Source organism: Sceloporus occidentalis, unplaced genomic scaffold, assembly GCF_023333645.1.
Source record: "Sceloporus occidentalis isolate IW3139 unplaced genomic scaffold, rSceOcc1.0.p SCAF_73, whole genome shotgun sequence".
NCBI classification, from domain to species: domain Eukaryota; kingdom Metazoa; phylum Chordata; class Lepidosauria; order Squamata; family Phrynosomatidae; genus Sceloporus; species Sceloporus occidentalis.
The window spans coordinates 3126155-3148101 of NW_028317053.1; the positions used below are offsets into that span (position 1 = coordinate 3126155).

Here is a 21947-nt window from a genome sequence, read left to right on the forward strand (position 1 = left end):
GTCTCACCTTCATAAATAATAAAAATAATGAAATGAAATAAAAAGCAATAATAAAAATAATGAAATAAAAAAACAAAAATAAGTGTTATATATTTTTTAAAATTAATGAAAAAAACCGAAGGCAGATCTGAAATGACTCACCTTTCCACCTCCTCCCCCTCTTTCTCATCCTCCTCATCCTCCTCTTTCTCATTGAGAGGGGATTTTGCACAAAGAACACCCAGGGCAAGTAGTAATAATAATAATAATAATAATAATAAAGTTACAAGCATGGAAATTACTAAAATGCAATTCAAAATAACAGGCAGCAAGCATGCACAGTCTCAACCCAAAAGCCACAAGGTGCTGAGAGGGGATTTTGCTTCAGTTCAGACCCTCCCCCACTGAACCTTACCAACCTCTCGCTGTGGCTGTGGCTGCAGCTGCCGCTCTGGCTCCCTTTCTCCCTGGCTCTGCACTCCTTCTGCCTCTCCTCCTTTCCCTGCTCTTAGGGAGGAGGAGGAGGAGGAGGGCGGAGGGCGAGGTGGAGCCTGCTGCAGGTCCACTGCAGCCCCTGGAGCCCTGTTGGAGTGCTCCAGGGGCTGCACCAGGCCTCCTAGAATGGCGCCTTTGCCATCCTGAGGTCACGTGAGACTTCGGCCGCCATTTTGAAAAACAAAATGGCGCCCGGAGCAGCAGTAAAACGGGGGCGATCGGCGGCAGGACTGCGCAGGGGGCAGTGGGAAGGCCTTGGCGGGCCAGATCCGGCCCACGGGCCGTAGGCTGCCTACCCCTGGTATACGGGATGGCATCAGAGAAAAGTAAATTTCCAGGCTCTAAACATGTTGCTACAGAAGCTGCACACCAACTGCACACGAAAATGTACAGTCATCCATATTCATGATGATGCACATCTAAAACATGACCATTAAGCATATATAGACAAATAACAGTACTAATTTTAAAGGCAATTAAACTATGTCATCAAGAATAGTTAATATTTTACATTCCAAATGCAAACTTATATATATTAGGGCTATTACCATTCCATACTGCTATAAAATGGATTCAGTAGAATGAACATATAAATTGAAAAGAAAACTAATGTCTCTTCAGCCACAGAAGGACATTTGTTACCAAAAGGAAAAACTTTTGTCAGCAGTTGAACCAATGTGGTTCTCAGATGCATGTCACTTTGTTAACATTCTTCTGATTTACTGCAGAAAAGCTTCTCACTTATCAGCAAGGAAATGGCAAATATCTTAACAGTATAATGGATATCTACTAATTGTCATATTGCTCTCCTATGATTCATTCAGAAACCATTGGCCCTACCTCTTTTTCTGAAAGTACTATAAGCTTTGCTGCAGCATGGGACACAATGTGGCAGTGGAATGGACCCAAAGAGGCAAAAGATTGGACACTTTTTCCCCTGAGACAACATGGAAATCAACCACAGGTTATAAACCATCAGGAGATTACAATCTATACTCCTTCATAATTCCTTTACAGACAACTCTGAGTAAACTGTTCATAAAAATTCGTATTTCTGGTCCCCCCCCCCCCAAATGTATAAAATTCTTGCTGTACAGTTTTCTGTAGTACAAACATGAATTCTGAATGGAAACTATTTGCAGCAAATTAACTACAGTAAAGCAGGCTTTATAATTATACAAATTTATAAAATCTTAAAAACCTCAGCTAAAGCTTCACAATTCTACTTTGGTTTATGAAAATATTTAAATTACAAAATGGTTTTTAAAGATAATTTAAAGGTCACTGAGGGAAATAAAGAGACAGTTTATTGATACTAAAGCCTTTACTGTAATAAACCAAATATATTTACAATTTATACAAAGCTTGATCTTGAACAAAAAATACAAAAACCCATATCCCAAAAGGCAAAACCAGGAAACAAGTTTATCCAAGAGACCACTGTTCTACACATGACAGAATGCAGGTGGAATTGCAAGTGCTGGAACGTAATCCCACTTATTCAAGCAATGAGCATGATTTTTATGAGTTCATAAAAAGGAAAATAAGACCCCAAAGGCTGCAACCATCTTCAGCAGATGCCTCTTTTTAAAAATCCATCAAAACTATGCTATATTAGTCCATTTTGCCTTCTTGCTTCACATTGGTCCAGTAGCTGGATGCCAAAGTTGCCTTCGTTTTAATAGAACTTGAATAGCATTGTGTGAAGATGTGAGAAAACCAAGTTCTTCCCTTTTTTAATTACAAAAAGGAAAAGTCTTTCTACATCTACAATGTAAGAACATTTTGGCCCAGTTCAACTCTTTATATTTCCAACATAACTTCTCAGTAGATAACTTCATAAACAGTAGCTTTCTTGTCTCCAGAGCCAGTAACTATGTATTTATCATCAACGGAGATATCACAGCTAAGCACAGAAGATGACTCTTTGGACTAGAAGAGAGAGGGGAAAAAACCACAGATATAATATGCTGTGTTTGTGTATGTGTGCAAGAGAAAAATTACCCTTGTTTATTTCCCCCCACAAAATGCCAAGCTCAAAATTTTGGGGTTAAGAGATAATGGGCCCAATGTGGAACAAAACTTTCTGAGGATTGAATAATCCTGCACCCACTTCTCTGAATTCTTTGGTGCAAGTGTGGAATATAGATATGAATATGAATTGTAATAGGATCTTTTTTGGCTTCTTCCCACTCTCTCCAAGAGCCTAAGTCCCCAAATCCTCTTTAGGAGCAAATAGTCTCACCTGGAATATACTGGCACCATATGGAGTCCGCCAGGCATTTAGGAGGTTATCTTTTCCAGTACTTACAAACCATTTACCTGAAATAATATCAGCAATAAGAACCAAGTAAAACATCCCAGATCAACATGTCAAACTATATATTTTTTGATACTTGTATCTTAAAGGAGCTTTCCTCCCCCCACCAATATGGCTAAACTGCTTTTCAGATTTCCTTGGTATGTTTCAAGATTACTGGGACTGGGGGAGAGAGAAAGGTGCTAGGGAACAGAGGGCATGAAAGACTGTCAAAGATTTCCATATAGAAAACAAATATAATTGCCTGCATCATTCAATAATCTCTCATTTTGACAAATGTTTCTGTATGGTTAACCAACAACTGTATTGGTAATAATCCTCAGGGTCTTCTAATGACAAATCCACCATGGCAAAAGAATTGTATAAAGACTAAACTAGCTAAATAAATAAATATATACATGCATGCATGCAATAAAATGAAACAACAAAAAAGATAAGGTACGGGCACTATTCAAAATACTCAAAATGCTACAGCCTTGCAACCTATGTATATGAATGCTGCTTTCATGGTGTTGCCAGTTTACAGACATGAACCTGTAGCCTTCACACCTATCCTGGGGGAGGGATGTTACCTTTTATTTTTCAATTGTTAATGGTTTCTACTCAACCCTTTTCCAACTTACCACAGTAAGCAAACTTGAGAGACAGGACACAGCTCTCATGCAGATGAAGCTGATATTTGTCCGGTTTATTTACATGCAGCACTTCCACATTACTGCTCTCCATTCCCACAGCCAGCCATTCACCAGTAGGGCAATAGCCAAGGGAAAATATCTTTTTAAAAGAGAAAAAAAGAGGGAGAAAGCGACAAAAGTGGAGTTACTTAGAGGAAAGGGGGAAAAACAGAACCTTGAATCTCTTTTAAAACACAGAATGATTTGAAGCAAAAAGGTAGTGTTGGGATATTAGTATTGAGATATTTGTATTTATACAAATATAAGTACACATAATATACAAGTAATATAAGTACATATAATATATCATTTGTTGTGCTAATCCTATAACATGTAGCAATGACATGTAGACTTATCTTCCACAGCTCCATGGCATTTCTATTTCCTTTGCTTTCACTACCAAAGCTTTGGCAAAAATGTCAGTTTATTTCCCTACTTAATTCTACTTTCAATAGAAATATGTTGTTGTTGTTAAAAAAAATGGTACAAACAGTGAGGTGCAAATTACCGATAGGGTGCCTCACAAAAAATGATTGTGCCTCATAGTAAATACTGCCTCAATACAGTTCAAAGGTATACCAACAATTCATGTGAAGAGTAGTTGTAATATTAATGATTAAGAGTAGTATTACTGTTCTTAAGGCTTTAAACCTCACCCCAATGTTAGTAAATGTACCCACTATAAGTATTGTAATAATCAGAGACTTCAGAAATGCTGTAAGAAAATACTAGACACCTGGGATGTGAAGTCATGCTGCTGTAGCTGCCTCCCTTCTCTCAAGTCCCAAGATCTGACAGTGTTGTCCAGACCTCCCGTCCAGAGCTTGGTACCATCATTAGAAATGTCAATACAGCTGGCTCCATCTGTGTGGCCCTGGAATTGCCTGATAAAACAAACCAGATTGAATAATGATTTCCTGCCAGAACTAAAGGTAAACACTGTTGTGTTGTTAGTTTTGGACTGTGTGTGTGTGTGTGTGTGTGTGTGTGTGTGTGTGTGTGTTTGAAATCTCTACATTTTGGCAGACAACAACCCTGTTCCTTCTCCCCACCATGTAAAAATATGCTCCCTATATACAAGCTATTTTGAAGGTGCCAAGACCATGGAAGTATATGACAAACTAGTAAATGACCACTAACCACCTATCTGCATAGATCTGTAAAAGGTAAGGAGATGACTTGAGGAGATGTAATGTAATGCACTAGGATGACACCTGGAAATAAAAAATTAACAATTAAGCACATTAAACTCAAAGTACAAAAGACAAATTATCTCAACAGAGGCAGCCAGTTATTTATAGTCTTTGCTTAAACTGCGAATCAAGAACATCTAAAAAAAATACTTAAAAGATGCAGCTATATAAACACATGCAGAATGGGAGCCAAAAACCCCTACACTTTTGACTTGTATTGGCTGAGTTTGAAAAAATGATGCCCTTGATAGCAAATAGGTCATGATCTGTCATCATTATCCAACTATGGTTTACATTAAAAAAAAAAATATCTCAGTGTCCTGCAACCCCTGCTCTCAGTAACAAAAAGTCAGCTCAAGCCTCCTTTAATCCCTTAACTGGTGTGTTCAGAGTGCCTCCTTTATTCCACCAGCAATTAGCTTTAGATCTCTGCCTTTACAGCAAAAGAGGGAAGAGAAGAATGGCTGCCATGGGACAAGCGATGAATCATGTCCAAAAATCACTGGTCCGAAAATTCAAGGAGTTATCAGTTAGCCCACTTCTTTTATTTTCTGCTACTTTTACTAACAAAAGTGAGGATAAGAAGTGAACCACAACAAATTGGCAACCAATACTTATTGCTCAGGAAACCTGGCAAGAACTCAGCTGCTTTACGGTCATTAAGTATATTAGAAGTGGATAAGCAAAAGCCCTTGCTTTTACTATGGGAAACTGGAAATACAGACACAGACACCTTTGCCCAGGTAAATGACAAGTGAGCCCACTCCCCCACCCCACATGTTTCTTCATGTCTAATATGAAGGTATTTCTGTATGTAGAGCCTTGTATCCCATCACTAAATGGTTAGACAAGAAAGCTTATTTCCATTCATGCTCATTTGTCTTCTCTTGCATGAACTAAACCTGGTATGTTATTTATTCATGTAGTGGTTCCATACTGGCACTGGAAAGCAATCTGAAGAGAGCATTTTGTATTTTGTGCTGCTCACCAGGCACAGCTGCATTCTTACTCTCATTCTGAACACAATCACTGGCATCCTATTAGTTAGTCCCAGCTACAGCAGACCTATGGAGTCTACTGTTGAATGGCAAGTTAACACATCAGTCGATCTCACTAATTCAATGGGTCTATTCTAGTTGTGATTAATGACAGGATCCCAGCCTCTATGTTATATTTCCTTCTGCACTGGCATATCAAGAAAGTGCTGGGCAGTAAGATGGTTAAGGCAATGGATGCTGTAAGCAGAAATAACTACAAAGCCATGACCAATAGCATCAATATTATTTGCATCACTTGCATTATAAAAGTCACTTTGGCAACAGACATTTTTTTGACCATAGATATAATAAAGATATGAGAGTTCTGATTTTCACGTTCCTTTCTCTATTGAAGAAAGCAGCAAAGCATTTCTTGAGATTTCACAGAGAGTGCCAATTAATCACAACAGATGAATATTGGATGTTTCCTCTAACATCGAATAGCCTACTTGTGTGCTCAGGCATTTTCCCAATCACTAATGTTGTCAGTATCCAAAGGGATCTTGTAGCACCTAGGAGATTAACTGAAAGAAGGAAGCTGATAGCATAGGCTTTTGCAGACTTGAGCCTACATCTTCAGATGCATGAGGAAGCAGACTCAAATCTACAAAAGCTCATGCTATCAGCCTCTTTGTTTCAGTTAAGCCTAGTACACAAGAAGTACTAGGCCTAACTGAAGAAGTGGCGTGCTGCCACTGATACTAGGGTTCCGGAGCACGCAGCAACCGCACACTCCAGAACCCTAGTCTGTATGGGAGGCAACATCATGGTGGCATCCTGTCCATATGGGCACTGCCATGATGCTGCTGATGCCACACAGCATCCCCACGACCATAACAGGAAGAGACGTCATAAGGGCTGTGACACAGTCTTTATGACATCTCAGGAAGGAGCTGTATTTTGCAGCTCCTTCTTAGAGTGTATCATTCCTGTGGCAACCACACGGCTGTGGGAAAGATCCAGAAGAGAAAGGGGCTGCCCCTTTCTCCTCATGGCTATTGGGGTGTCCAGGGGCTTGAAGCTGCACGAACACCCCTTTTCTGGGCATTTTGCCACTTCTCTTTGGCCTGGAAAAATACCAGGTTGGGGCCACAGATGGACTATCCAGTTACTGTGGCCCCAATCCAGCACTCCCAGGGGTGGTACAGACCTGCTCCTTTCAGGCTTGTCTGTACAGCCCCTTTGTCTCAAAGGTGCTACAAGATCCCTTTGCATACTGATTTTCCAGACTAACACAGCTAGGTCTTTGAATTCTACCACCAATGTTGTTATTTTACTCTGCTTTTATAATGTGTCTTTCATTATTTTATGTTTTTAAAAACTTTATTGTGTTTAAGTGTATCTGTTTTTCTGCCAATCATTTTGATTTTAGAATAAAATAAAATGAGAAGCAATAATGAAAGAATTTTTATTTAATTGTTTGCAAACAAACTGCTAATGGCTATGATTTGTCCCTTCTTCCCATAAGCAACGTTTATTGTTTAAATACAATGCTTCCCTTTGAAAGGGTCTGTTCAATTATGTGTGAGATGGGAACCTAAGCATTCAATGTTGCTGGATTAAAACTTCCATCATTCTCCACCATTAGATACACTGGTGAGGGCTTCTGGGAGTTGATGTCCAACAGTGTGCCACACCTTCTGTATTTCTGCATGTATTTCTAATGAGCATGGCAAAACAAGACAGCTGAAACACATTTGGATTAAGGAAATAACAGCCTCAAGAAATTTACAAGCAAGAATCAAGTGAAAGATGCTGTTCCAGATCATATGTTACTGGGCAGAACATTTTTGGTATGCAAGTCCAACTGTGGCTCATGGGTCCGACACAAAAGTAAACAGCAACCAGTAGTGAACTTGACTTCAGAAGCAGTTGGATACAACATAGTCCATTTGTGGGCCCCAAGAACAGCCACTATACAACATAAATGGATCCATATCTACATTCTGCAACCTATCTTTGCACCATAAAAGCAAAAACTCATCATGATTTAAGGAGGGTCATTTAGAATTCCCAGCCAGAGAACTCTTAGGCCTCACTGAACTACAAACCTCAGAATGCAACAGGAGGCAGCCAGAGCAGTAAAAGTGCAATAGCAGCACTATAAGAGTGTAGCGCGGTAATGTGGATAGTTCAAAGCTCAAACCATTACATCAAACTGGTCTACATAAAAGTGATACAGACTGAAAGAAATTGAATCTACTTGTATTTTGGACTACCTTAGTATGAAGTTTTGGTATTTCCTATAAGTGCAGAGCTCTCACAGCTCAGTGCATAATTAAGATGACTCACACAGCCTGCAAAGTGTCCAGAAATGCTTAAGCATCCAAACTCTGAAGCTTTAAATAGCTTCTCATTACCAAGGCAGGTGCAAATGTCAGCTGCACTTGCTGAGATTTACCGTTGGCTTCTACCAATTTTGTTTTGATGTATGAAAAGTCTTCTGGTCCACCAACCACTGTCATATTACAAAGCTATGTGGGGCAGTTCTGAACTACTGCCCTGCCAAGACATTTGCATCAAGGGGCCAATCAAGGACACATTAGATTAACCCATTAAATCTGAAGGCCTCAAAGAAAATTAGGTATGTGGACATTATGTTAACCACACTCCCTGCCTTACAAACCTGTGTTAGAGACTATATGCAGAAAGAAAAATTCTCTTAGAAATGGGGGAGGGAGGGTGTGGAGGATCTGACCAGCTGCCAAAAATGAACTAGGAAAAACAGAACACATAGAATTCATGAGCTAATTTCTAGATTTATTTGTCCTTTAAGCATTTTCAAAAAATACAATAGGCAAGCCTACCCCAGTACAGGGTCCTTGATGCCAAGAGACTGAAGTAAAAGCCTGTAAAAGTTTAGGTTAGCATAAATGCCTAAGGCATCTTGGAGACATCCACTTGGCCAGTATAAGAATACTTTCTTAAATGTGCAATTTAGGGAAGCTGCAAGTGATGAAGAAACAGCAGTGTTGAAACATGGCAAGGCTCATCAGTTGGCAAATACCATTTGCACTCATCCAAACCAAAGCTGGTGTAGGTGTTTGAGTGCTGGACTATGACTCTGGAGACCTGGGTTCAAATTCCTGCTTGGGGCAAGTCACACTGATTCAGCCTCAGAGGAAGGTAAAGGTAAACTGTGTCTGAACAAATCTTGCCCAGAAAGCCTCATGATAGGTTTCCTTTAGGGTCTTGGACTATAACTCCCTAATTTCCCCCACCCATTATGGTCACTGCTGAGCTGGCTAGGGGATACTGGGCAGGTTTTCCAAGCTCTGAGCCAACAGAATCACAGGCAACTCTTTTCACATTTAGCCAAGTTGTATGAAAGCAGAATTCCAAAATCAAAATTTAATTAACTCTCAAAGTACATCTCTCTTATGGCCAAATTAGAGACTTTCAGACTGTACTTTAGTATCTGTGACCTATCCATGTTCTATGAAAGAAGGGGTATGATACAAGACAGAATACAGAGAGAGTTTCATGAATATAATGCAGGAATACTGGGACTGGTTTAACAAGCGGTATATGTAGGCTTGCCATTTCACGGCTCCAGGCGGGACCTGCCCGGTTTTTTGACCTTAGGGAAGGTCTTTCCCGGCTTCTGCATTCTGTCCCCAGGACAGCTGGACACCTGATTCTATCTTGCTTCCCCTTCCAAAGCAGCCTCCATCCGTTTGTGCTGGAGAGGCTGCAGCCAGGCTTCCAGCTCCTGCATGATCCCTGTTGGCCAGGCAGGGAGGAGGAGGAGCTTTTCATTCAGCCCAGCAGAGACTCAGAAGACTACAGAGAGAGCTGTGGAGGAGGCAGGCAGAAGGCATGGTTTTTGCAAGGCCTAGGCTTGTCTCTGGAATGGGAGCACAGGGGAAGGAAGGATTTCCCCAGGGCTTTGCAAAGATTTCTTCAGAGAGAGGTTGCCATTGCATCCTCTGAGGTTGAGAGAGATTGATTTTCCCCAGGGGTTTTGCAAGGTTTCTTCAGAGAGGGGTTGCCATTGCCATGCCCTGAGGCTGAGAGAGTGTGATTTAGCCCAGTGGGGTATGTTTATGTTCAAGCAACAGATAGAACCCTGGTCCTTCTCTACCACTGCCTCTTAATGTCCCTTAATTCTATTATTATTATTATTATCATCATCATCATCATCATCATCATCATCAGAAAGAGTCTGCTTCCTCAGATGCATTTAGTCTCAGAGGTGCTCCAAAATCCCATGTCCCTTAATTCTGTTATTATTATTATCAACTGAGAGAGTCTGCTTCCTCAGATGCATTTAGTCTCAGAGGTGCAACAAGATCTCAATGATATAAGGATTTATATTAATGTGTTTCTATCTATCTATCTATCTATCTATCTATCTATGTTTTTTTACTTTTAGTTGGTTGTGTCCTCCATTGTTTGAATGTCCTACATTTTGTGTTGAACCCAAGGGGTTTGGTTATGGAATAAGCCTCTGAAATATGCAAGAGGCCATGTTCAGTAAAGCCATGTGAAATGCCCAAATGTGCTGTTGTGTGTGTTTTAGAATGGAGGGGGGTGGTTTGGCCAGAAAGGGAAGTACATTTCTGCCATCTGTTAAGGAATAATGCCAAAATGTCCTCCATTTTGAGCATGCCTAAGAAACATGCATTTATATTAACATTTTTTAAAAAGCATCAAATTTTTGAGTGTCCTCCATTTAAAAAATGTGTCCTACATTTGAAAATGTTGTCCTACATTTGCCCCGGTTTGGAGGTCCTGACTTATGGCAACCCTAGGTATATGTGATGATGATGATGTGTGCTTTCAAGTCATTTCTGACTTATACTGACCCTAAGGCTTTTCTTGGCAAGATTTGTTCAGAGGAGGTTTGCCCATTGCCTTTCCCTGGGTTTCCATGGCCAAGCATGGATTTGAACCCTGATTTCCCAGTGTCCTAGTCCAACACTCAACCCATTGCACCACACTGGTTCTCTGCCCTTAAGAATACAGAACAAGGAGTGGAATATATCAAGGAGGGAAACTATAGAAAGAAAGGAAGGAAAGATCAATAGAACAGGAAGATGAAGTAGGCAGAAGAGGTTATATACCCCAGAATTAAGAAAGAGAAAGAATAATTGTGAAGCAAACTGGGGATACAAGGGGAAGTGAAGGAGCATACTGGAGGATGAGGATGTACTGAAGTGTGTGACAGAAGAATGGATGGGGAACATCAATGGAAGATCAGCTCATGATTTGCATATAAAAGAAATGAAGGTTAATTATGTAGAAACATTGCCATAATTTGGCTATCATAATGTCAAATGTCCCTGGTGAAAGCAAATCCAATGGGAAACTCTTCAGCTTCTCATTATTTGCAAATACACCAAAGGATTTTTATTCTACTTTATGCTTTTCCCCTGATGCATGCTATGCCAAAAGCAATTGAGGGCAACCAGATAACCTGAAAATGAGCTATTAATATTCTGGCCACTCAGCATTTTCAGAGATGTTTGCAGAGCACACCTGCTGTGCTTTCAGAAAGCAAAGATGGCTAGCAGCCAGTTATTATTTTTTTAAGTCAGGTATGATGTTTATGTACATGTAATAGCAAACAAACATCGTCTGAAAACAAAACAAAGGGAGTGGCTTTTGGAAACCTGGTAACCACTTAAAAACCCAAAATGAATGTCATCTGTCATGTATAGATGTTCCCACAAGCATGACAAAGCTTCTTTAAGGCTATTATAAACTTTCTCAAGCATTTGTGTTGATCTCCAAACCTTGTAATCTTATACATGGTGACTAAAGCACACAAACACAGCTAGCTGCAATCCTGCCTCATTATCCTCTGAAAGTGATGGCCCTGAAGGTTCCCAAAGGCTGGAAACGATTTTTTTTGGGGGGAGAAGGGGATGGTGGGTATATGGAAGTGTTATGGTACTGAAAACCAAGAAAAAATTGAAACAAAGATACTTAGAATTTCAAAATCAAGCAGTTTTTTTTTTAAAAAAAATGAACAAATTAACAAATGATAGTTGATTTTTGCCATTTTTTTTTTAGTTTGTATTGACAGCCATGATTTGATTACATGGAAATGGCAGACTGCCTCACCCGATGCTCGGGCATGAGCCTGAATATGTCCCCACTTGGAACACACGTAACCCCTACAAGTGTGTCTAATTATTTTGGTGGTTACAGGACATGTCAACCACACCCTTAACTGGTAAAAATCTTTTCCAGCCTCACTGGCTTCCAAGATTTCAGTAGGGATTATCCAGACACTTAAAACATGGATGGGATGGGTGGAAAACATATTCTCTTTTAGACAAACATAGGAAAACAGCCACTTTTAGAAAAAAAAAAATCTTTCACAGAGCAACTTTGCAGACAAAAAAAGTTTAAAGAACATCAACTGACCTGACCAGTGTTTGATTGTGGAGATCCCACACTGCTATGTTCCCATCACTGCAGCAGGAGAAGCAGACCTTGGAATCTGGGCTGATAGCTAGAGCGTAGCAGGCAGGGGCGGATGACGTCAGCTCTGCTTTGATACGAGGAGTCGGGGCTGCCAGGTCCCAAATGGATAACGTGCTGGCTTCCCCACCAACGATCAGGGTGCATCCATCAGGCAGCAATTTACAAGATCGAATGTAGTTATCTCTGTTCTGTGGGAAGCACAAACCCACCTCAATCACATTAATACATTTTCTGCAATAATGAACAATGATATGTCTTATGCCTCATTCAGATCCTAAACATTAGAACACGTTTGTTTAAAAATCAACAATATAAGGAACTGCTAATCCAATGTGGACTAGTGTTGAATGTTGGACTAGAACTCTGGGAACCAGGGTTCAAATACCTGCTCAGCCATGGAAACCCACTGGGCATCCTTACTTACTTACTTACTTACTTACATTCTCTCATTCTCTTTATTTAGATTTCCTTTTTGGAAGAAGAGAATGGCAATCCTCCTCTGAATAAACCTTGCTAAGAAAACTTTAGAATAGGATTGACATCAGTCAGAGTCAACTTGAAAGTAAACTACAATAACAAAATCCTGTTTCCTCCTGCTTAGAAAAATTCAGATTAAGTTCCTCTTTTGAAAGCACTGCTTTCTACTTTCTTTTTCAGTGGGATGGATGGCTATTCTTTCAACAATGTTCAGTGGTTAAAGGGTTAAATGAGAGAGTTAGAGTTAGAGAGAGCAGTACTGGCAGTGTTAATGAATGTTTCAGTGAAGTAACATCTTCTCATATCTTATTCACCTATCCTAACCTCTCTTAGAATGATATCCACTCCACTTCTTTTCACCTTTTTTTTTTTTTTTAACTCTTATCATTGCTCCCAAACTAAAACTAATTTGGTCCTCTTCCTGTTCTAGCTTGGCTTAGCCTATCAGCCTTGGAGAGCTTTCCTGATGGAGGTTTTATAATAAAAGTTTATTTTATTTCCTATAGTCATTGGTGTCAATGGTCCTTAATCTTAGTAGCTAACAACTGCATACATACATTCTTCATCAAAATAAAGCCTGGGGTTGTTGTGTATGTCTATGTATCTGCATGTGCTGTTTTATTACAATATGAAATGCACTATTAAAGACAGAATCTGGAAACACTGATTCCTTGAACAACAATTCGAGGAGTCTCTCAAATAGCATTGTCAATGGCCATAATAGCTGGGGAATTCCGGGAGAGTTAGGCCCCTTGCAGACTGCCCAAATAAAGCTGCTTCAGTTCACTTTGGAGGTATGCTGTTTAAATGATGCATGTGTCCTAAGAGTCCAGACACTGCACCAAAGCTATGCTCCTGTCCTTAAGACTGGATCGTGGCTTTGGCGCAGCTTCTGGACTCTTAGGATGCATGCATCATTTAAACAACATACAGTGGACCCTTGTTATACGCTGGGGTTTGGTTCCAAGATCCCCCGTGTATAACAAAATCTGTGTATGCTCAAGTCCCATTAAATATAATGACATAGCAAAATGGTGTCCCTTATCAAAAATGGGAAATCAAGGTAAATTTATACTTTTTTGGAACATTTTCAAACCGTGTATGCTTGAATCCGTGTATAAAAAATCCGTGTATAAGAAGGGCCAACTGTACCTCCAAAATGATCCGAAGTAGCTTTATTTTGGCCTGTCTGTATGGGGCCTTAGTTTATTAAAAGAAAGGTTTCCATACTCTGGTCAAAGGAGTCGTTTTGAAAAAACTAGTCAGCTTTCACTAGGCTATGGTGGCTCACTTACAGTTTAATTATTAATATCCCCAGTTTCACATTTAATAATACTTGTTAGAAAAAAACTATGATGAGGAAAATGAATGGAAAACATTCCAAGCCCTGGTTATTACAGGTTTTAGTCCATAAATGCAGCAGTTGCAAGAGTCTCACTTTTAATAGCCACATTAGAGTGGTAAAAATTCTACAGCAGCCAAGAGGATAAACCAATAAAAAATGTCCAGTATTGGTAAGAGAAAGCAATTATTTTATGTTTCTATGTTATGCTTCCCTTACTGTAAAAGGATTTCTTTTTGTTATAGTGAGATTTTTATTTCTCACCTCATGAGTAGTAATAAAGAACAGCACATGGTACAGTTAGACATCTTGAAGCATTAGATACAGAAGTGGTAGCACAATTGCTTTGTATAGTGAAGGTCCCAGGTTCAATACCTGCGGTCTCCAAGAAGGGCTGGCAAAAAATCCTATTTGCAACTTTAGAAAGCTGCTGACAGTCAATGCTAATCATACTGGGCTAGATGGACCATGACTATAATTCACTATAAAAGCAGTTTTCTGGATGCACTTTTGACAATGCTTGGTATCAAATAATGGGGCAACAGTAGAGAAAAATACAGCAACAGAGGTAACTTGGTTTGGCTTGTAGTAATACACTCCATTAAATACTACCATCAAAGTTACTCTTTGCTTCAGTACTTTAAAAAGCAACTAATTGCTTTACCTCTGCCATCTTTATCACACAAGCTTAGGCTATAGGGGAGTTCCACAGAGGCCACAATCTCATGTGAAGGCATCACTAGAGCCAATGACAGAGTGGGTCTCCCCCTTTCCAGTCACTATCGGTGCTTGGATATGGAATTTCCTTCATGGCCTTCACAAGGGTTTCCACAGTGGCCACCATGACCCCCGGTGAAATTTCAACATCTGGGAGGAGCATAAAGGGAGTGTACTGTGGGTGTGGTAATGAATTGGCAATGTGTGGTAGATCTTCTCAATCCGAAGACTTTTCAGCCCCTAACTTTGCATCCAAGACTTGAAAGACTAACTACTCAATTGCATGCCATAGATTTTATTTACAGTTTGCTGTAAATGAGTGCTCATCATGAACATTCCTGAAGTGTTTATAGTTAAATCATAAAAAATATTATTAATAATAATAATATTTATTTATTTCAATAACTTAAAACAACTTAAACAAAAATAAAAAATATTATTAGAGACAAACATTTGAAGCCTAGACATTCCCACAAATAATTCAAATAATGGCTATGGTTAAATAAGCTAATAAGCTGTTAGTCACACCAGCTCTGACTAGAGTAGCTAATATGTTCTACCTTACAGCTTTCATATTATTTAAGGGAGATAAATTTAAAAATGAAAAGCTGTGATATCATGTGCTTAGCAAAGTTGTTTCTAATCTCCAGGAATGCAAAATGGAAAGGACAGAAAAATAAACTCCCATAGATTTTGTGAAAAGAAACTGAAACTGTAATGGTAATGAATTATTTGGGGGCCCTAGAACAGTTTTGCTCACCCTTTTTTTACCCTGGATGAACCCTTGAAAGGTCTCAAGGAATCTCTGCATAATAAATACTGTACCTACTGCTCCCCCTCTCTAAGATGTATTTTTTTTCCAATCAGGACCCCTAGCAACCTCATGCGGAACTACAGATTTCCAGGGAACCCTGGTTAAGAAATACTGCCCTAGAATAATAACTGCAATTATTTTTTTAAAGTAATACTCTAAACATGGATGATGGATGAATTACTCTCCCATTCAAATTGCTTCTTGGCTCTGAGATTGATTGTGCTTTATTCAGTGTTGTTTAATTTACATTGTTGTTTTAAACTTTTATTTTCAGTTTACAATGCTTCTTTTTGCTTTGCCCCTGGAATATTTTTGCGATACACACACAAGTGGCCATCCAGTTACCAGCTTAGGTAGCCTACCTAGGTAACTATGTTCATCTGGACATGTGTTTTCATACTTGTTACCAATCGAATATCTCTATACATGGAAGGGACATGTTCACTTACCAGGCAGTCCAGCTGAGAAACAGGACTCTTGTTGCCAGGCTGGCTGATATCCCAGACTTTGACACACCCCTTCCCACCAGTGTAGACATGTCTTGTGGGGTTGCTTATGGTAACTGCACACACCACTTCCCCATGGTTTAAGGTATTGATCTGGCGAGCATGCCGAGGTATTCCTGGTCCAATGAGAGCATCTGGGGGGAAAGGAACTGGTTGCATCTGACCATCTGCAGTAACATGAAATGAGTATGCTCTGTTTGGGATGAAAAGAACACAGGTCAAATCAGTCTAATTCTTGTACTAAATTACAGCTCTGTCTAGTTCATATATCAAAAGCCACAAAATTGGAAATACAGTGAAGTTGTTGTTATGGTTGTAAGGAGAGAGAAAAAGAACTAATCACTGGTATATGGATGGTGGCATAATTCCTTCCCACAAGACCACCACCAGGTCTAGGTTCAGCTGGTATGGGTACTGCTCAGTGAACACACATGAATGTGAAAGGGTACCTGTGTTTACCTGAGGAAATCTTCAAGATTCTCCAGTGGAATATATAAATACTTGTACACTGGGTCCTTGTTATCCATTGGGGTTTGGTTCCAGGACCCCTGTGGATAACAAAATCTGTAGATGCTTAAGTCCCATTGCATACAATGGAAAAGGAAAATAGTGTCTCTTATATAAAATGGAAAATCAAGTTTTGCTATTTGGAATTTATACTTTCTTTGAATATCTTCAAGCCGTGGATGCTTGAATCCATGGATAAAAAAATCTGTGGATAAGGAGGACCGACTGTAATGATTAAATTGCATTTCAGTAGTTGTGAAACTCTGTTCCAATTGATGTTTGACAGGCCTTGTCATAAAGCATCCAATTGAGCCTTTAAAACCTCCATTCTTTCCCTTTGCTGAGATATAATTGACTTATGGGACTGTCTTCAGATGAAAGTAAGTTCAACATTACCTATCATGACTTTGTGGTCTCCCCACCCCCAGTGTTTGATGACCCAGAGCTTCACAACTCATGGCAAAACTTGCTGTTTATATGTGATGCATGGGTATTCAAGGAACATGAAGAGGAAGTCAATGCAATTACTCTGTTAGAAGCCCTAAGTCTATCATATATGAACCAAAGTAGAAGAGGGAGAATGAAGAGGGCACTAAAGTGTTTTCTTCCTCTTTCCCTCCTTGCTGTATTTTCATTTACTCCTGGACTTCTCATCTCTTCAGGGCTTAAAATACTGATTTTGTTATTCTAGTCTCCTTAAAAACACATACGGGGGGGGGGGGGGGGGTAACCCAAGCCAGACAGGTATCAGTTTCACTGTATAAACAAAGGTACATTACTCTCAACACATATATAAAGATTTTCTGATATTGGTAACTAATTAATAATGAAACATAACTGGCCCCAGTTATATAACCCTATGATAAGTTCACCTTAATGCTATCTTGAAGGCACACAAAAACAACACAGCATGTTAGCTGGCATGGCTCCATACTACATACTCTAGAGATCTGGAGTGAAAGGACCTTGAAACAGTAGTACATGCACTGGTAACTTCTCGTCTTGATTTCTGTATTGTGCTCTACATGGGCCTGAGTTACTTGCGGGAACGCCTCTCCCTACATATCCGCCCTGCATTCTCAGAACATCTAGGAAGAATCTATTGGACATACAAACAACTAGATTGACTACAACTTCCCAAAGAACTTTTACTGCCGCTGCCCCTAAATAGTGGAATGGCCTGCCGGAAGAGATCCATCTCATTACCACCTTGGATGTTTTTAAGGAGGCAGTTAAGACGGAGCTCTTCTGGTGGACCTATCCATCCGACCCTGTTTAGGATCCATCCTTTAACCCTTAACGATGACTCTGTGCAATTCTAGTATTATAAAACTGTTGTATTATGATAAATTAGTTTTTATCTGATATTATTACTATTGAGATGATGTATTGTATTGGATTTTATTCATTGTATTTGTATGTTTTTATCGGGTTGTGACCCCGCCTCGATCCACAGGGAGAGACAGGGAATTATTATTATTATTATTATTATTATTAATCTGTAGTATGGTGAAGCATTTAGAATTTCTGTATAGAGGGCAGTAGTTCTCATTCTTTGGATCTCAGTTCTCAGAATCTCTGATCACTGGAAAAGCTCGCTGAGGCTTCTTTTGTTGAACTCCAAAACAACTGCAGGACCAAAACTTCAGGATCATTGTTCTAGTGGACTCCCCTAAACAGGAGAAGAGTATTCTGTGTATTTCACTAAACTATAAATCCCAGAATTCCACAGGATAGAGCCATGAGATTTAGAATAATATCAAATGACTATAATTGCTACTTAGGATGTGCATGCCAAGTGTACCAATGCTAAAGAGAACTACATGCTAAACAAAATGGCAAGAAGTAATAGTGTATTAACAGAAGTGTATTTTACAGAAAGAACAGTAGCTTTGGATGTTATTGATATGCATAACAATACGGTTACTATGCAAAAGGATCTTGTAGAACCTTTGAAACTGTGTGAAACAATTTGTAGTACATGTTTTTGTAATTTCACACTGCGGCCCTGATCTGGCTTTTTTCTGGCACAAAAGAAGTGGCAAAATGCCACTCCTTTTTGTGCGAGAAAAAGAGTGCCCTTTCTGCCACTGCCACAGCTTTTTGACACTCCTGAGGCATGAGGTGTCTAAACGCCACACTGCCAGAGTGCCAAAAAGCTGCCACCATGTAAACAGCTGGGCAGCTTCATAGCCAGCTTGGGGGTGTGCGTCAGCTGGAAAGTTAGCATATTTTTCTGGTCTGTTCCGGCCCATGGTCTGCTTCCTCAGATGCAATGTTATTGTTCATCCTCCCCATGCTTCTAATATTTGCACACCTCATTAATGTCCAAATTCACACTCAGGACTTTAAATACAGGAAGCCTTAAACAAGGGTTAGATTATTTTTTTAAAGTAGTTTTGGGTCTCAGATTATATTAACAGGTTGTCAGATGGTAGAAAGGAAACAAGTTGTCTAGAGGGAATCCTTTCATCAACAGCACAATGGAAAACAAGAGTGTGTTCCTAAGAGGCTGATTAATTTTTTCAAAAACAACAACAGGCAGCTCTATTCTAATTGTATTTTTGTTTGTAAAGAAATGCTATTTCTCTGAAAAGATAGAGCTTATGAATACAGGGTTTTTTTAAAAAAAAAAACACACACATCAAAAATACAAAGCACAACACTCACCTGTTGCTCCATATCAGAAACAATAAAATAGTAATCAGCTGAGACATGGTGCTTCAGTTTCAGTTATTTGTTTAGGGAGGGAAAAGGAAGGGATCGGAACTATCACCTCTTCCATGAAGAGGATGCACAGCTAGGGTGCTGCATCCCATTTACAAAATAAATTCAATGTGACATCCCGATTTGTGTGGCTGAAAGAAACTAGCTTTCAAACTGAGGCCAAAAACTCTCCTGCTGTCAATATGAAGCTGCTGCAGACGGCACATTATCTGAACTTCTCCACCAGAAATTTTCAATAGACTTATCTATCACAGATAAGGATATGCCATCAGAAAGTTGCTATGGGTAACTGAAGGCATCCTGCTGCCTGAGGTGATCAGGCGTAGCTTCAGTCTGGTTTCAAAAGCAAATAATGAAAGGAGATCAACTCAGCACCTAGGATTTTCAAAGTTTATCTTGTCTATTTATATAGTACACACAAGCTAAAATGGAAGCAGCTCCCAGCAAGCAATAAGTGTGTATCTCTCTCTCTCTCTCTCTCTCTCTCTCTCTCTCTCTGTGTGTGTGTGTGTGTGTAAGAAAAGAAATTGGTAGTAAAAGCTGTTTTTAAAGTTAAGTCTAACAAACTAGGGTCAATGAACAGGAACTATAGAAAAGAAGCCTGGAATTATATAATACCCTTAGGACTTTAGCTCCTGCTTGACATTGGTTCTACTTCTTGGCTTCTTCACAGGTACCCAAATTAAAATAATAGCAATTTTTCCAATAGCCACACAGGTTGTAACAATGCTATTTTAAAATAATGAAAATAACAAGAATGTAGAAGCTCTGGGAATATATCAAAAGTCCATTATCACATGCCAGATATTATATTTCACTCTAGCCCATAATAACATAGACTATCCAGTTCTGGCTGCCAGTGCTGTGTACCATAAAAGTAAGATACAGAATCCCATAAATGTGTCTGCATGGTGTGTGCTCAGGGCAATCTTTAACTGTACAGTGCACATTCAAAAATTCAACATCTTCAGAATGCATGCCTGGTCAAGGCTGAAGAGTCAGAAGGGTGTCTGAGCAGTGCAGATGTGAGGCTGTAGTCAAAGATGTTGGGGGCATTTTCAAGAGGAGCAGAAGTAGAATGACAACAACCAAAGAAGTACCAATATAAGTTATGTGTATGGATTTGCACAGGTTGCAGGATTCAACTTTTTTTGATGCAGATTTTGAATTACAGTGCTACCTCGGGTTACGAAATTAATTCGTTCCGCGGCGCCATTCGTAACCCGATACATTTCGCAACCCGAAAAGGCTTTCCGTTAGCGCTGGAAAGCCGCTAGCCGCGCTTCGGATTTGAATTTCGCGCCGAAATGAATTTCGTAACCCGAAAAATCTTTCGTTACCCGGAACAGTTTTTTCCAATCTAACTTTTTCGTACCCCGGAAATTTCGTAACGCGATCAATTCGTATGCCGGGGTACCACTGTACTTTGGCCCAGAATTTGAATCCTGATGGTCTAGAACAGCGGTTCCCAAACTTTGGTCCTCCAGATGTTTTGGACTTCAGTTACCAGAATTCCTGACTGTTGGCCAAGCTTTCTAGGGCTTCTGGGAGTTGAAGTCCCAAACACCTGGAAGACCAAAGTTTGGGAATCACTGTTTTAGAATATCTACAAGACTCAGAACAAAGAAAGAAGAGCAAACAGTTTACCTAGAAGGACAGAAGTGTGAGGTGGTAGGACTCACATTGACAGAAGTTGGAAAATACTTACAATTCGTTCTTCCTGAAAGTACAATTTTTAGCAAAACAACATGCTCCACATTTCCAGCCCAGAACATCACCCTAGTACCTGTCAGTTATGAAAAGTAACTTTCCAAGCTTCACTTTAAAAGAGGTCCTGAGAGCTATAACAGGATCTTTGCCTCACAGTTAGGATGCTATTTTATGATGTATAGACAAAGAAGTAAGTACAAGTCCAAATCCACTAATGTTTTCTAAAGCCTAAATATGGTAGGCACTGGTTATATACACAGGATGAAAGCACTGTGCAGCATTGTTGTTGATATTTTAAATTATCAGAAGAAGAGTGTAGCCTTTCCAGTAAAACTCAATGTATCTATGCCCTTGGGACTCATCAGTTGACCTGAGGTAAACAAAGTGTGCTCTGGCTGATTCAGATTTATAATATCCAAAGTTACTTACGGTTTTCCTCCAGGGATTCCAGCCAGATTTGGAGGGATTCCAGGTACTCTCATATGCGGAGGAGGATCAAATCCAACCTGATGATGAATAAATATAACGTATCTCAAAACTTGCTGACCAGTTAGGAAGTTAACAGTTAAGCACTCTCTTCACTTCAACTCACTAACCTGCCAAATTGGAACAGAAAGCCAGGCCTAAATCCAATTGTTAACCCCAACTAGAATAGACCCATTGAATTAATGGCATTACATAAAATGGACATATCAAGCTCCCATTGATTCAGTAGGTCTGATCTAGTTGGGACCAGCAACTGTAGTTAAGTCACAGAATGTAGGCATGTTTTAAAAACACATAAAAATGGGTATTGTTCCTAAACAAGCATCTTCACATTTCACTCTTCAGAATACTAATAATTTAAATAGCACCTTTTTCTTTTATGGTGAACAAATCCTCAGAATGGACATGCATGGATGCATACACTGGTGTTACAATTAAACATGATAACCTACAAATGATGATGAAGACAACATATAAAGTCCAAGACTATTGCTATATTCCCCAAACAGATGAAGCCTATGTGCAATG

At 39.6% G+C, this 21947-nt stretch overlaps 1 protein-coding gene across 4 annotated transcripts in view; it reads right to left on the minus strand.

Annotated features, from left to right (window-relative positions):
* Nucleotides 1–1779: 1779 nt before the first annotated feature.
* LOC149286018 (transducin-like enhancer protein 1) overlaps nucleotides 1780–21947 on the minus strand; it is an 86001-nt gene continuing 65833 nt past the window's right edge. For all 4 annotated transcript variants that reach the window (XM_089494537.1, XM_089494534.1, XM_089494536.1 and 1 more), the window contains exons 14-20: nucleotides 21363–21439; nucleotides 15933–16182; nucleotides 12074–12321; nucleotides 4205–4352; nucleotides 3418–3568; nucleotides 2720–2796; nucleotides 1780–2406 (exon numbers count right to left, since the gene is read on the minus strand). In XM_089494537.1, coding sequence (XP_089350663.1) covers nucleotides 2299–2406; nucleotides 2720–2796; nucleotides 3418–3568; nucleotides 4205–4352; nucleotides 12074–12321; nucleotides 15933–16182; nucleotides 21363–21439 — 1059 coding nt within the window. In that variant the 3' untranslated portion in view covers nucleotides 1780–2298. The remainder of the gene's footprint in view (nucleotides 2407–2719; nucleotides 2797–3417; nucleotides 3569–4204; nucleotides 4353–12073; nucleotides 12322–15932; nucleotides 16183–21362; nucleotides 21440–21947) is intronic.